General features: G+C 21.1%; 4 protein-coding genes across 12 annotated transcripts; 3 read left to right on the top strand and 1 right to left on the bottom strand.

Moving 5' to 3' along the window:
• The first annotated feature begins 1,299 nt into the window (after positions 1-1,299).
• LOC724633 (histone H2B) lies at positions 1,300-1,826 on the top strand. Its single transcript, XM_003251358.4, has one exon. The coding sequence runs from the start codon at positions 1,393-1,395 to the stop codon at positions 1,762-1,764; it is 372 nt and encodes a 123-aa protein (XP_003251406.1). The 5' UTR covers positions 1,300-1,392; the 3' UTR covers positions 1,765-1,826.
• A 287-nt stretch (positions 1,827-2,113) lies between these two features.
• LOC412721 (nuclear pore complex protein Nup155) lies at positions 2,114-9,674 on the bottom strand. 3 transcript variants are annotated; one of them, XM_016917437.2, is made up of 27 exons: positions 9,564-9,674; positions 9,106-9,281; positions 8,896-9,033; positions 8,639-8,735; positions 8,395-8,555; positions 8,168-8,313; positions 7,813-8,078; positions 7,496-7,746; positions 7,177-7,430; positions 6,878-7,051; positions 6,696-6,777; positions 6,371-6,579; positions 6,203-6,300; positions 5,931-6,120; positions 5,735-5,829; positions 5,581-5,677; positions 5,436-5,513; positions 4,948-5,135; positions 4,736-4,883; positions 4,098-4,330; positions 3,821-3,968; positions 3,589-3,681; positions 3,299-3,419; positions 3,115-3,219; positions 2,912-3,029; positions 2,724-2,846; positions 2,114-2,502 (listed from the first exon to the last, which is right to left on the bottom strand). In XM_016917437.2, the coding sequence occupies exons 2-27, from the start codon at positions 9,239-9,241 to the stop codon at positions 2,376-2,378; spliced, it is 3,876 nt and encodes a 1,291-aa protein (XP_016772926.2). In that variant the 5' UTR covers positions 9,242-9,281; positions 9,564-9,674; the 3' UTR covers positions 2,114-2,375. The 3 variants fall into 3 exon arrangements, with proteins under 3 accessions (XP_016772926.2, XP_016772929.2, XP_026299027.1); XM_016917440.2 differs by having other exon boundaries at positions 2,379-2,519; positions 9,564-9,643; XM_026443242.1 differs by lacking the exons at positions 2,114-2,502; positions 2,724-2,846 and having other exon boundaries at positions 3,119-3,219; positions 9,564-9,643.
• Positions 9,675-10,060: 386 nt separating this feature from the next.
• LOC100578820 (coadhesin) lies at positions 10,061-12,719 on the top strand. 6 transcript variants are annotated; one of them, XM_026441901.1, is made up of 10 exons: positions 10,061-10,187; positions 10,245-10,478; positions 10,553-10,719; positions 10,813-10,864; positions 10,948-11,007; positions 11,195-11,356; positions 11,470-11,640; positions 11,714-11,973; positions 12,080-12,490; positions 12,582-12,719. In XM_026441901.1, the coding sequence occupies exons 1-9, from the start codon at positions 10,106-10,108 to the stop codon at positions 12,299-12,301; spliced, it is 1,410 nt and encodes a 469-aa protein (XP_026297686.1). In that variant the 5' UTR covers positions 10,061-10,105; the 3' UTR covers positions 12,302-12,490; positions 12,582-12,719. The 6 variants fall into 6 exon arrangements, with proteins under 6 accessions (XP_026297686.1, XP_026297676.1, XP_026297667.1 ...); XM_026441891.1 differs by having other exon boundaries at positions 11,192-11,356; XM_026441882.1 differs by having other exon boundaries at positions 10,948-11,127.
• Positions 12,720-12,754: 35 nt separating this feature from the next.
• Positions 12,755-14,127, top strand: LOC102654495. 2 transcript variants are annotated; one of them, XM_026441919.1, is made up of 6 exons: positions 12,755-12,882; positions 12,971-13,121; positions 13,196-13,349; positions 13,459-13,643; positions 13,729-13,843; positions 13,955-14,127. In XM_026441919.1, the coding sequence occupies exons 2-6, from the start codon at positions 13,007-13,009 to the stop codon at positions 14,091-14,093; spliced, it is 708 nt and encodes a 235-aa protein (XP_026297704.1). In that variant the 5' UTR covers positions 12,755-12,882; positions 12,971-13,006; the 3' UTR covers positions 14,094-14,127. The 2 variants fall into 2 exon arrangements, with proteins under 2 accessions (XP_026297704.1, XP_026297693.1); XM_026441908.1 differs by having other exon boundaries at positions 12,775-12,905; positions 12,950-13,121.
• The last annotated feature ends 376 nt before the right edge of the window (positions 14,128-14,503 follow it).

The raw sequence follows: 14,503 nt of genomic DNA, 5'->3' as shown, positions 1-14,503 counted from the left end.
ATATTGCAACTTACTTTTTCTTTCAACAAAAGTAATAAATTATATTTTAAAAATTATTATTTTAATCTTAAATAATTTACAATGTTAATAATTTTTATATAAAATAAAGAATTTAAATAAAATATTTAGAAATATATATATATATAAAATAGCATAAAAAAAAATAGCAAAAAAATAATATTATTTATAAATTATACAATGTAAATTTAAAACTTTTGAAAATTGAGAAAAATAAAAATTTTTAATATTAAAATTATTAATTAATATTAAAATGTTGAACTTTTAATATAATGCAAATAATTTATTTAAAAATTTAAAAATAATACTGTTAAAGAATGATAATATCTTCGTGTTTGTATATCATTTATCAATAGATCTGCGACAATAAATATGTATATATGAAATGAAAATAAGAGTATCAAAATTAAATAAAGAATATGCAAACAAATGTTACATACATAAACACAAAAATATCATCATATTATTTAGTGTTCTCTAACGAATCATAACATATATATATGTACATATAAGACTATTTTTTTTTATAATTAATTAATATTAAATATATTATTATATGTGTAATATTGTTAATATTGTTAATATTTGTATTTAATATGTGTTAATATTTTAATATTGTTTTCTATATAAAATTCTTTACTACTTTTACTACTTTTACTACTTTTTATTTGTTATATTGTAATTATTATATTTATTATATTATGTATATATTACACATTTCAACCTTCACTTATATGTACTATATTGTATTATAATATATTATTATTATATATTTGAATTATATTATATATTATTTATAAAAACTATTTATAATGGTCAAAATTTTATTCGAAATTTTTATTTGAAAACGAAATTATTTAAAAATTTTATAAATATAGATTTCATAATTTTTTTTATAATGTAAAAAATACTATTTAAGAATTTACTTAATTTCAAGTATTATTTAATATTTTTAAATACAAATATATAATTGGTATAATTTAATTAATATATAAATATTTAAAAAGAGAAATTATATTATATGTATCACTTAGATAAAAAAATTTTTGTTATATCATTTGTTTTTTATGTAATATACAATATATTTTTATAAAGAAAAAATAAACTGCATATGTTTAGAATATATAAAAAAAAATATAATCATATGTGGAATATATTTTACGAAATCAATTTCAGGTAACAGTGACACTGATGCACCAATCACATGACAAGAAATTTCATTCCATAACTATGGATCGTTGTAATTGGTTCGCCATTGCTATCTCATTCTATTATATAAATAAGACATAGTCCGATAAAACCACTGTACAACTGCCATTTGTAAAGGTAACATTGTGTAAAAAATAATAAATTCGAGAATTCTATATCGATATTATGCCGCCAAAAGTTAGTGGTAAAGCTGTGAAAAAAGCTGGTAAAGCTCAGAAAAATATTAGTAAAGCTGATAAAAAGAAAAAAAGGCGGAGGAAGGAAAGTTATGCTATTTATATTTATAAAGTACTTAAACAAGTGCATCCTGACACTGGTATATCGAGTAAAGCAATGAGTATTATGAACAGTTTTGTGAATGATGTATTTGAACGCATTGCTGCAGAAGCATCAAGATTGGCGCATTATAATAAACGTTCTACTATTACTTCTCGTGAAATTCAAACTGCTGTGAGACTTTTATTACCTGGTGAATTAGCCAAGCATGCAGTCAGTGAAGGTACTAAAGCAGTTACCAAATATACCAGTTCTAAATAAGAAGAAATATTCTATAAAAACGGTCCTTTTCAGGACCAACAAAAAAACTTTAAATGTTGGAACTTCTTTCAATTTTAATTATAAAAAAATAATTATGACTGCCATGTAATATAGTATATAACAAATTCTGTTTTAAATGTTTTCATATTTACATATATACCTTATAATTTTTAATATTAAAACATAATTTTAAAACATTTATAATAAACAATATTTATTATTAATAAAATAATTTCTTATTGAATAATTATTCTTATCAAGTTTTTAAAAGTTTTAAAAATATGCAATACTACAATTATAATAAATATAATATTATTAAAGGAAAAATTTAAAATTTAAAAACATTAAATGTAAAATATATAAAATTTTATTTTCTTATTTTTACATAATTAACATGATAAAAAGAATGATTCATATTATAAATATTACTAAATTTGATTTTATGGAGAGACATTAACATTCATAAAAAAAGCAGTTGAGCATTTATAATTTTTAAATATTTACATTTTTTTTGACAAGTTTTTATTTATGGAATAATTTGTTTCATCGTATTTTAATTTGCAAATATTTATACAATTTTAAAATGTTATTTCAATAGTAGAGATTTCCTTTTACATACGATTTAGGACATTTTGAATTGATCTAAGTCTTGTTATCAATTCTTGTCCATGAGGTTTAGTTTGTAAAGTAAGTAAACATTTTGAAATTACATCTTGGCATTTTGTTATTATTTTTCGTCTGTAATTCAACATCAACTGTAATTAACATTAATCAAATAGAATTTATATATATGATAAATATATAAATTTTTATTTTTATAATAAATGTAATATAATAAATTTATATTATATTATATATAATATTAATATAATAAATATAAATTTTATTATTAGATTATTAACTTAATAGAAAGAGTAAATAAAAGGTCATATTCATTGATTACTAAATGAAAGACTTACTTGATGAAAGTGTTGGTTATGTTTGAATGCGATATGAAATAATTGATTAAATTTGCAGTTGATTCAATAAGATGAAATTCATTTCCTTCATTCAACCAAGTTCGAGTATCTTTGCCAATCATTCTAATAGAAAATATTACTTTCTTATCTATTAATTCTAAATATATTATTATATATATTATACTTACTTATATATATCTAAAAGATCTTCCATTGATACTCCTAATTGCAAAAATCCAGATATAATTCCAGTATTTGATACATTTAATTTACATGCCTTTATTTCTAGTTGTTTTATCAAAAAGTCTAAAAAAAATATAAAAAATATATTTTGCAATTTCATTTCACATAATAAAACTTTTATTATTTTGTATCATAAAAGAATTATTACCAACTGGAAAACAATGTGGTGATCCTGAATATTCTTGTCCCAAAGATATAATTTTACTCATTAAAATAGTCATTTTATCCTCTGCTGTTGATGCATCTTTTAATTCTATGAATATATATTGTTTAAATAAAATTATTTAATAAATTAAAATAATAAATATATAAGATAAAAAAAATTTGAATACCATTGTTTATAATATTAGTCCAGATTTCTTGGATTAACATTGCATCTTGATGACCAGAACAATGAATTATAGCTAATTTACATTCTGACAATTGCAAAGGATCTGCATATTTTTCGTATAACTATAATTAATAAATAAAAAAAGTAATTAATATTATAATTATAAATAGTAATTATATATAATAGTAATTTCATATATTGTAAAATAATTAATTTATAGCTTTAATTAAATTACAACTAATTTATAGCTATAATAAAATTATTTAATTTATTGCTTAAGTTGAAATATACCTTTGTAATATCAAGTAATGAAGAATTTAATGCTCTAAATATTTCTTCATTAAGCCGATCGTTAAGATGTTGATTACAAATCGTATCTAATATCTGTAAAACAATGAATATATAAACTGTATTCTATAAATAAATACTAGTTCTACTATAATATTTATAATTGTATATTTATATCTGCTATAAATATAATATCTTTTATATATAATATAATTATATATCTACAATTGTGTACCTGTTGTTGTATTCTAGCAACTTCTACTTTGTCTTCTAATTCACGTAAAAATATATCAAGGTATGGAGCATATCCAGCTTGGTCGCTTCGCATACAAACTACTGCTCGAGCTAAATATTCAACTCTCTGTGACAACGGTATATTTGATCTATTAAAAAAAATGAAAAACGAAAACTTTTTTGATTTAAAAAAAAAACAATAAATTTAATTAATAAATTTAATAAATTTAATTAAACAAATAATTTAATTTATAGCAATTATGTATTTTTATACATACTCTTTTGTCGCTAAAGCATCTAAGATTTTAGCTGCAGCAGCATGATTTTTATTTTTTTCATAAAACTGCCAAAGCAAATCTGGCGCATTAACACGGGTAAGATAAGTTTCTAAAGAAGGTGCTGCAAGAGCTATAAGTTCTCCATGAAGTCTTCTTTCCATCATCCAAGCATACACTGAAGCATGGAGAATTTCACATGTAGAATGTAATGCATCAGTTATAATATTCTGTAACTAAAATATAAATTTTAATACAAAATAACATGTAGTAGAATTTTTATATTAGTCATTAATTAATTTCTGAAAAATGGATATATATAATATATTTATAAAAAAAGAGAAAAATATTAAATTTTTAGAATTGAATTAATGAAAAAGAAAATAATTAGTTCTTAATCTTGAATTAGATTTATAAATAAATATAAATTTAAACAGAAATTTATTTTTATTCAGAAACTATAATGCTATAAAATGAATTAAGAGTAAGAAACATTTGGTGAATATTGAATTTTTGAGTACATATTGAAGCATTTTTTTTTATCAAAATATATATATATATATAAAATTAGATGAATATAGAAGTTTCCATTTTTCAAAAGAAATTTAATAGTAATTTAGTTTAAAAAAATTATATCTTACTATTTCTTTTGCTGGAGTAACAGGAACTGTGGAACTATTTTGTGATGGAGATCCAACTTTACTAGATATAGTGGGAGTTAATGGATTAGAGATGCTTTGATTATAGAGGTGGTCCAATAGTGTGATAAATTCTTTATAAATTTCTAATCTATTACAAAAAAAATTATTATATCATTGATATATTAAAAATATCATTTTATAATAGTTAATACCTTTTCATATAACCTTCTTGATCTTCTTTTGGTTCATTATTTTTATAATAATGTAAAGCAGTATTATTAGGATCTACTCTTTCTGCACAAGATATACATAATTCAAGTACACCCACATAAAATTGACAAGCAATAAATTGTTGACATACTGCACTTAAATTTAACCTGGGAGCAACTTCTTTACAAAGCTAAAAATGTGAATGTAATGAATAATACTTAATGAAATAAAATAAAATAATAATAATAATAAAAAATAATATAAAATATAAAAAATATAATAAAATAATACAATAAAAAATATAAAATTATGCAAATCAATATTAAAATGTTATTCTATGTTATTAAATGTATTGTATATATTAATAATGTATTATATGTTATATTGCATAATAATTTTATGTTATATCTAATATATCTTTTAATATAAATAATTATTTATATATTTATATATATATAATTTATATATATATATTATGTTATATATTTACTTTTAAAGCAGATCGCAAATAACATTCCTTTTCTTTGAGATTTGTACAGCTTTTTGCTTTTAAGATTATTTCATTGGCCTAAAATTAATAAAAATATTAATAATATACAATAATAAAATTATATTTTTCTTAACTTGATTTATACCTTAGAACAGACAGCATCTTCATTTCTATATAAATTTGGGCAAACTTCTCGTAATCTTTGACTAACAGCATCAACAGATGCATTATCTGCGAGATAACTTTAGAATATTTGTTAATTAATAAAAATACTTTTATAATTTATTTAATTAGCTTACCTATCTATAAGATGAATGATCAACAATGAAGAAATTTCATGACCAATTAAAATTAAATCTCGAAATGTAGCCGTAGAAAATTGATTAATTTGATCCTATAAATTAAATAGAAAAATAATAAAAAAATCAATAAAATTTTCTTATAAACATTTTTTAATAAAAAAATATAACATATATTTAAATAATATATAATAACCTTTGATAAACAATTCACAATATTATTTAAATGATTTTCACATAGAATTTTCCAAAGTTCTAATACTTCACAGGCATGAGTAATAAAAATTTTTAATGCAGCTAAAGAATTCCTTTCTTCAACAATTGGTTCTTGACAATGACTACGTATAGTTGTTTCAAATCCATCAGTTGTCTTATTAGTACCATGTCTGAAAATTAATAAATAGTTCCAAATAAAATTTAAATAAAATTTAATCATCACGAAAGTATTGAAATAATATAAAAACATACTGCTTTGTAATGTGGGTATTTTTATTGAGAAATGATCTTAATGCTTGTAAGAGACTTAAAATCCAACTAACTTGTCTAGTTGAAATTGTACTAGAAATCTGAAATTATAATATGAATAAGTTAAAATGTATATAAAAAAAAATATTGGAAAAATTTATATTAATTTACTTGAGTTTTGTTGTTTATAATTTCTTGTTTGATACAACGCATATTCCATATAGGTCGTAATATTCTTCCGACATATAAATATAAACCATTGTGTTTTGCAGAAAACTGTTGTAGAGAAATATCTGTATTAAGTCCAACTGGTGCATGAGGTCGAAAAGCTTGAAGTCTTAAATCATAATTTGGAATTCTTGGTGTTGATGTACAAATATCTATAACATTCATAAATTTTATAATAATATTTATAGATTAATAGAATTGCTTAAAAAAAAATTGAAACTACTTTTAATGTATAAAATATTTGTATTTATATTAATAAATCTATTACCATGTATATCCAGTGGAGGTCCAATGCTTGTTGTTCGTTGACTACCATATAAAAAAAATGCTCTTGTTGCCCATTCTGCTAACTATATATTATAATTAAATAATATTTTTTAATTTATATTTTACAATATATTTTATAATATATATTTTACAATATTTAATTTTCATAATCTCAATTAATACCTCAGCATTTTGAGAACTTTCAAGTGTAGCTAAAATAAGGCAAGTTGCGCATGCTTGTTCCAATGATTGTGATTGAAAATATGCTCGAATGGCTTCAGTATCAGGGCCACGTTGTTCTAAAAGAAGTTGTTTTAAAATATCCATTGGACGAACTTGAACATAAATTATGGCACCCTATGAATAAATAATCAATTTATGAATATATTTAATACTAACATAAATATACAATTATATAATTATAATGTATATAATTATATAATTATATAATTATAATACTTTAAAATTTATTAATTATATACTTGAGAAGTTAAAAATATAAATTTTCGAGGAGCTTCCATATGTTGTCTTACAACAAGAGGAGGTTCTTCTTGAGTAATACTTTGTTTTTCAATACGTATAGCTGGTTCTACGAGAATTTCAGCCATTGTCCAAAATGGACTATCAAGCGATAAAGGACTTTGAGTTTCGGCTAAATAATTAGTAAATGGATAAGCATCATTACTTAAACATAAAACAGTTTCTGTATCTCCACCACAAACAAGAATAAGTGTTCCTGTAATAAATATATTGCATAGTAAAAAAAATTCACTATCTTCATAAAGGAATATTAATACATACCTTTTCTATAATGTGCCATTTGTACTTTTCTTGGTCTCATGACTGTAGCATTAGCAGCATAACCTGGTGGTAATCTAACATGTATTAATTGCAGACCTTGAGGTCTACATGTTGGATTAGAAACTGAAGTGCAACTGCAGTAGAAACGTGTTCCAGTAGCCGCAATTACAACTAAGTTTAAATGTACTGATTCTGATTCTGTAATAGCAGATATGCTCACTAATGGTCGAAAATTATTACTATCCAATGTTCTAAAATTATAAATGAATATGAATTTCAATTTCAGCTCTTAGCATTATTTAAAATTTTATACATACTTAACAACATGAACTGCATTTTGCACTAAGGAAGCTTGTGATAAAGATGCAACTTTGGATGCACCATCATTATCAATATCCCACACTGTAATTGTTCCTTTATCACCTAAAGTATATAAAATATTTCGCGAATCATCAATGGAAATTTGTATTATTGCTTCTTCTTCTGATAAAGCTATAGTGACAAATGATGGAACTAAAAATGATAATGGACCTTCAGAATGATTTATTTTTTTGCAACGTTTTCCAAACCAGCTACTTTCTGCCTACACAATAAATGTGTGTTATAATGATTAACCATAATTTTTATATTATATTATATTATAAATCTACAAGTCCCATCATAAAATGTTACCTGATAATATATTTCATAAAGGGATCCATTTCTACCACCAAGAAAAATTCTACCAGTATTAGTATTTGCTATTGTTGTAATACCAATACCATCTGTAGCAACTGTAAAAATTGGTTCTGGAACTAATTGCATTTCTGGGGATGAGCCTAAATTGAAAATTACAATAATAAATGAAAATTGAAAAGATATAATTTTAAAATAAAACTAAGATTATATATATATAATACCTTCATTTTCTATTAATGTAACTCCAAGAATAGTTATTTCTACTGTAGTTGTAAGAATCAACAAATATTTCACATAAGATTGAAATACATTTGGTTTGGGTTTAACTAAACCTACACTTATAATAGTTTCATTTAACCCATCAAAATATGCAACATCAGACCTAAAAATATGTTATGATAGTAATATAAGTTAATAATTATATTATTATGGAAAAAATTTAATAAATTTTAATTAAATATATACTCATTTTCATATGACCAAACATATATATCACTATCAATTGTAAGCCATGCTTTTGAAATTTCTGTAAAAAGTCCCATCATAGAATGACATTGTACACCTAAGCAAATAAATACTAAGGAATTATATTTCTTATAAATAAAAAAAAAATCTATCTATCTATATATATATATATATATATATATATATATATATATATATATATATATATATATGTAACAAAAATATTAATTGATTATCTATTATTTTTAAAAGGATACGATGAAAATGTTCCATTATTTCAGATGGCAAAGAAATTTTACTATGTACTTTCATTTGATTTATATTTGAAAAACACATTGACATTCCATTTATATTTGGATAATCATGATCATCAAGACCACTAACAGTTGGTCCACCTAAAAAAATTTTTTATTTAAAAACTTAAAAAATTACAATAAAATACAAAATAGAGAAAATAATTATTTTACCTTGAACATTATATCGCATAAGATTGATTAAAGAAGGAAAATTACTATCTGCTGTAATATGTATATCAACTACTTTTCCTGCCATTTCTAAGGCATCTAAATGTATTTTAAGCGGTTCCATTTCAGTGAGAGTCATGTTTATATGGTACAGGAAAAAATATTAAATATACACAGGACTAAATTAACAAAAATATAGAAATAAGACAATAAGATAGAAAATATTAAGATTATCTAATGTAAATTATTATATAATTATTATCAATTAATTTTCCATATTAGAATTTAATAATTATACTTTAATTTTTTAACTTTTTAGTTAAAAAATTCTGATTAAAGGTTATATTTATTTAACGAAATATTACATGATAATAATACTAAAATATTATTATAACATTTTTTGAAAATATAAATACATTAAAAAAATTAAAATATATTTATTTTAATTAAGAAACACTTACTATTTATTGAGAATATTTATATATGAATTTTTAATAATATTACACATTCACAAGATTCGTGCTGCTCGCGCCATACATGTGAATTTTAAGTTGTATTATCCAAGAAACTGTTGCGCATATGCAAAAATATTAAATCTTATTGGTTAAAATTTATCTTAATATATAAAAAATATAATTTGAATTCAAATTGAATTGCTTATACTTAACAGTTTATAGATATATTTAAAATAAAAATGTATATATTAAAAATATATTAAAAAAAATATAATGTAATTATTAATATATATGTATTATTATAATATATTAATAATTATAAATTTAATCTAGCTTTTGAAATATATTTATAAATATGCAAAGCACATATATGTATATATATATATATATATATGTATATATATTGTGTATATATATATATATATATATATATACAAAAGACATAATATAAATGTTTTTATTATTTAAAATTTGTTATAACAAAATTTAATTTATAATATCATAATAATGTGTTAATTAAAATTAAATAAAATTATTTTTAAAATAATATGTTAATAATAATGAAAATTTGGCCATCTACAATAATCTTATTTATATTCGTCACTTCATTAATTTTCCTCGTTTTTACTGGTAAAGGAAAGCTTAACTTTATTAATTTAATATGTTCTTATTTTTCTTTTATTATAGATGATGTATCTAATGCGATGCAAAATCTTTATTGTGATCTTGGATTAAAAAGTGAAGAATTATGTCCTATTGATGGAGAATGGTCTTCTTGGAGTTCTTGGGAATCTTGTTCTGGAAAATGTGGATTTAAAGGGAAGAAAATAAGACATCGTATTTGTAATAATCCTATACCTTCTAATAATGGGGCTCCTTGTATTGGTCCTAATTATCAAATTGAAAGTTGCCATATTACAGGTATAATTTAAATAATTATTATATAATATAATTATGAATAATATTTGATTTACATTAATAAATATTTTTTTTAGGATGTACCATGAATGATTATGAAAAAATTGTAAATATTTATCCTATACGTAAAGAAGAACTAGAAATTGTAAAAGATATTCATAAAAAATTACCTGCTTTAATAGAATTATGCTTTCTTGCTGATTGTACATTTTCTATTGTAGAAAAAATTCTTGGAAACAATTCAGTAATAAACAATAAAAAACTATAAGTTATAAAATTTAAAATTATATAAAAAAAGAGATTTAGAAATAATATTTTTATATATTTTTTTATAAAGATGCTTTATTGGAATGCTATGAATTGCATTAAATATAATGTTGGTTGTCCAAGTAAATAAATAATTATATATTTATATAAAATAAAGATAAATATTTTTTGTAAATGCATATGAATAATAAAGTAACTTTTGTAGACCCTGGTGGTTGGAGTGCTTGGGGAATTTGGTCATCGTGCACTGCAATTTGTGGCAAAGGTTTAAAATATCGCACAAGAATTTGTAATAGTCCGATACCTTCCAATTATAAATTAATATGTCATGATTCTGCACTTGAAACAAAAAATTGTCTAGGACTTAATTGTAGAAAACTATCAAGTATTTAATATATATTAATTATATATTTAATCTAAATTGCATATTATTTAATTATTTTTAATAGCAGGAACATGGAGTAATTGGAGTAAATGGACTATGTGTAGTGTAGAATGTGGTAGTGGAATTCGAACAAGAAAACGATCATGTTCAGAAATACAAAATTTACAAGGAACATCATGTAAAGGTGTATCTAAAGAAATAAAGGGTTGTACAATTAATAATTGTTCTAGTAAGAATATCATTTTATATAAATAGTAATATATATTGTAAAAATAATATTTAAAAATATTTAATTTATAAAAATTATTTTATTATTATTTTATAATTATAAATTTTTTTTAGTAAATGGAATGTGGTCATCATGGACAATTTGGTCATCTTGTACTTCAAGTTGTGGAATTGGTACACAGTTGAGAAATCGAATGTGTAACAATCCCTCTCCAAATGGTAATGGTACATCTTGCTTTGGTTCAGCTTCTGAAATTCGTCAATGTTTCACTAAACCATGTATAGGTACATTTGGAATTTAATAATACTATTAACTTATATGATAAACCAATATTATATATAGTAATTTAATTAAAAGTTAAATCACACGAAATAGCAGACTTTACAGAAGAAAGTTATCTTTTTTATGAAACAACTGGAAGACCTTCACGTTTACTTCATATATATTTAAGATTTTTGCCATTGTCTCCTTTTGGTATGATTATTTATCGTTTTGAAAAAAACTGTAAAGGATTAATATGTGATTTTGTAAAATTATTTCTTCAAAATGGAAAAATTGTTCTTCTATCTCAGATTGCTGATTGTACTTTGGCTTTAATTCATGAAACTAAAATGGAAGTAAGAAATAATTTTTTATATTAATTTATTATATTATATTTTATATTGAATTTTTTCTATTTCAAATTTCTATTTCAAAATCTATTTCAAATACATTATTCTCTAGATTGGACAATGGCATGTAGTATTAATTGCAATATATGGAACACATGGTATATTACGTATTGATGATGGTCTTCATAAAATTAATACTTTTTCATGTATTCCTATGTCATATGATTTGGATCATGTAATGAAAATAGGAGGATTTCAAGGTCAAATTCAAGAAGTAGCCATTAATTTCGCACCTGTTCAACTTCGTGCATTAAAAGTTATTTACATTAAATAATATAATTTAATAAATGTTTTTAAATCATAATATATTATTTAGGATACTTATAATAAAAAATATGCAAATATTTTATCCAGTAGTAATAATGTCCAATATTTGCTGGGAGATGACAATGAAGGTTTTATTTATATTGGTTTAACAGATTCAATTGCAGTACCTTGTCCAAAATGTATAGAATATTGGCAAGTAAGAAATAATATTTGTTTTTGAAGTAATAATATTTTAATAATTTATATATATTATATAATTATTTAATATTATAATCATTGTAATTTAGATTACAATTGCTATAAAAATTGAAAACATAAATGGAATTGTGGCAATAATAACAGATGATTCCTTGAATAAATATATTTTATTATTAATAGAAGAGGGAAAAATAAAGCTTAAATTTTATCAAGGAGCAACTTATGTTACAATTGAAAGTATAGAACATATTTCAATAAGAGAATGGTTTGAAATAATAGTAGCTTATGATAGTAAAAATGTATACATGCAAGTGAATGGAAATGAAAAGAAATATATACCTTTAGGTTTTGAAGAAATAATTATTATATCTGTAACTGATATATTCTTAGGTGCTATACGTGATAATATAAGAGTAAATATCTTTATTTAAAATAAAAAAATTTATTGATTATCTAGAAATTTGATTTTTCGCAATAGGAAAAAATATGTTCTGAGTGTGCTGATGTACCACAAATGAGTTTTACTCTTGGATATTTTAATATAAATGGAGAAGAAATAGATCTTATAACATTATCAATTCTAGAAACAAGTAGTAAACGATTTTCAAGTCGTACTATTAGTATATCTGGTACAATAATTCTTAATATATTAATAAAATTATATTTAATTTTTAATAATGTAGTTATATGTAATAATTTTTAGATTATTATCAGGAAGTATCAATATTTTTAGGTCAAGAACTTAAATTATCATGTTTTTATGATACAATTCCTCATGAAAAAAGACATATATTTTCAAAACAGACATATGCTACATGGATCTTAATGGATAAATTATTATTATCTTATGGAAACAAGTAAATATTTTAAATTTATATATAAATAATTTATTTTATCTGTATATATATATATATATATATATGTATATATATATATTAATTTTTTAATCATCAATTTGTTATCAAGTTATGATTTTTTCAATATAAGAGATGATGGACGAGTTAGTACTGTTAGTATTGCAAGTTATACAACTCGTGATACAATAGAAAACTTCTATTCATGCCTTATTTACCATTATAAAAATAAATCACTTAAAACTTCAAGACAAGCTTTATTTACATTTGGTATTGTTGTACTAGATAAAAGTGAAGGTTATATATAGTCTTTTTTTAACATTTTTAATTGAAATAAAATATTTTATTTAAATTATATTTATAATAAATTTTAATCTTTTAGTATTTGAAAGTATAATTTGGAAAGAATGGAGTTTTATTTGTAAAGTTACAATCATGTGTTTCACATTTATAATAATTTGGTGTTTATTGGAAATATTGCAGGATATTAAAAATGGGTATATAATAAAAATAATAAATTATTTATTTATTAATATTTATCAAATTATAAATTAGAACTATAAATAAAATAACATAATTAATGTTTATTAATTTTAATTAATTTCTAGATATGGTTTTTATAGACTTCCACAAATTATCAGCAATTCCACTTCTATTATAAATTTTGTCTTGTCTAAAAATGGTGTAACTTTACTTGGTAGTCAACAAGCTGCAAATGAAGTTGTATCAAAAATTTTAAATGATTGAATCTTTCATCTAATCTTATTAAAAGAAAAAAAAATAATATTAATAATATATAATTAACAAATTACTATATTAATAACTTATTTATTAACATTAATCAAAGAATTTATGAAAAATAAAAATGTTTAACTAGTGTAAATTGATATTATTATAAATATTTATATTTTTTTATTTTAATAAATTCACAAAAATTTTAAATTATAATAAATATAATTTTTAATAACATTAAAGTAAAACAACATTTTATGAAACACATAAAATGAAATAATATCATTTTTGGAAATATAATATAAGAAAATGTTTAAAGAGTAAATACTTAAAAATATATAAAAAAATATATTTATACAAAAAAGAGAATATTATTTTATAACAATAATAGTTTGTATTTATATTTGAAAATAATAAGAAATTCT

This window comes from Apis mellifera, linkage group LG1 (assembly GCF_003254395.2).
Source record: "Apis mellifera strain DH4 linkage group LG1, Amel_HAv3.1, whole genome shotgun sequence".
Classification (NCBI taxonomy): domain Eukaryota; kingdom Metazoa; phylum Arthropoda; class Insecta; order Hymenoptera; family Apidae; genus Apis; species Apis mellifera.
Note: the sequence above shows the minus strand (reverse complement) of the source record. Positions and strands in the feature narration are given on the sequence as shown.

Excerpts from the sequence above, each read along its gene's own strand:
- LOC102654495 (XM_026441919.1), top strand. The coding sequence starts at position 13,007 with ATGAGTTTTACTCTTGGATATTTTAATATAAATGGAGAAGAAATAGAT. Across the intron at positions 13,644-13,728 it reads TGTACTAGATAAAAGTGAAG|TATTTGAAAGTATAATTTGG; the intron begins GTTATATATAGT and ends TTAATCTTTTAG. Across the intron at positions 13,844-13,954 it reads TTGCAGGATATTAAAAATGG|ATATGGTTTTTATAGACTTC; the intron begins GTATATAATAAA and ends ATTAATTTCTAG.
- LOC100578820 (XM_026441881.1), top strand. The coding sequence starts at position 10,106 with ATGTTAATAATAATGAAAATTTGGCCATCTACAATAATCTTATTTATA. Across the intron at positions 10,865-10,947 it reads ATATAATGTTGGTTGTCCAA|ACCCTGGTGGTTGGAGTGCT; the intron begins GTAAATAAATAA and ends TAACTTTTGTAG. Across the intron at positions 11,974-12,079 it reads TTCATGAAACTAAAATGGAA|ATTGGACAATGGCATGTAGT; the intron begins GTAAGAAATAAT and ends ATTATTCTCTAG.
- LOC724633 (XM_003251358.4), top strand. The coding sequence starts at position 1,393 with ATGCCGCCAAAAGTTAGTGGTAAAGCTGTGAAAAAAGCTGGTAAAGCT.
- LOC412721 (XM_016917437.2), bottom strand. The coding sequence starts at position 9,241 with ATGACTCTCACTGAAATGGAACCGCTTAAAATACATTTAGATGCCTTA. Across the intron at positions 9,034-9,105 it reads TATGCGATATAATGTTCAAG|GTGGACCAACTGTTAGTGGT; the intron begins GTAAAATAATTA and ends AAATTTTTTTAG. Across the intron at positions 8,736-8,895 it reads AATAATGGAACATTTTCATC|GTGTACAATGTCATTCTATG; the intron begins GTATCCTTTTAA and ends TTATTTGCTTAG.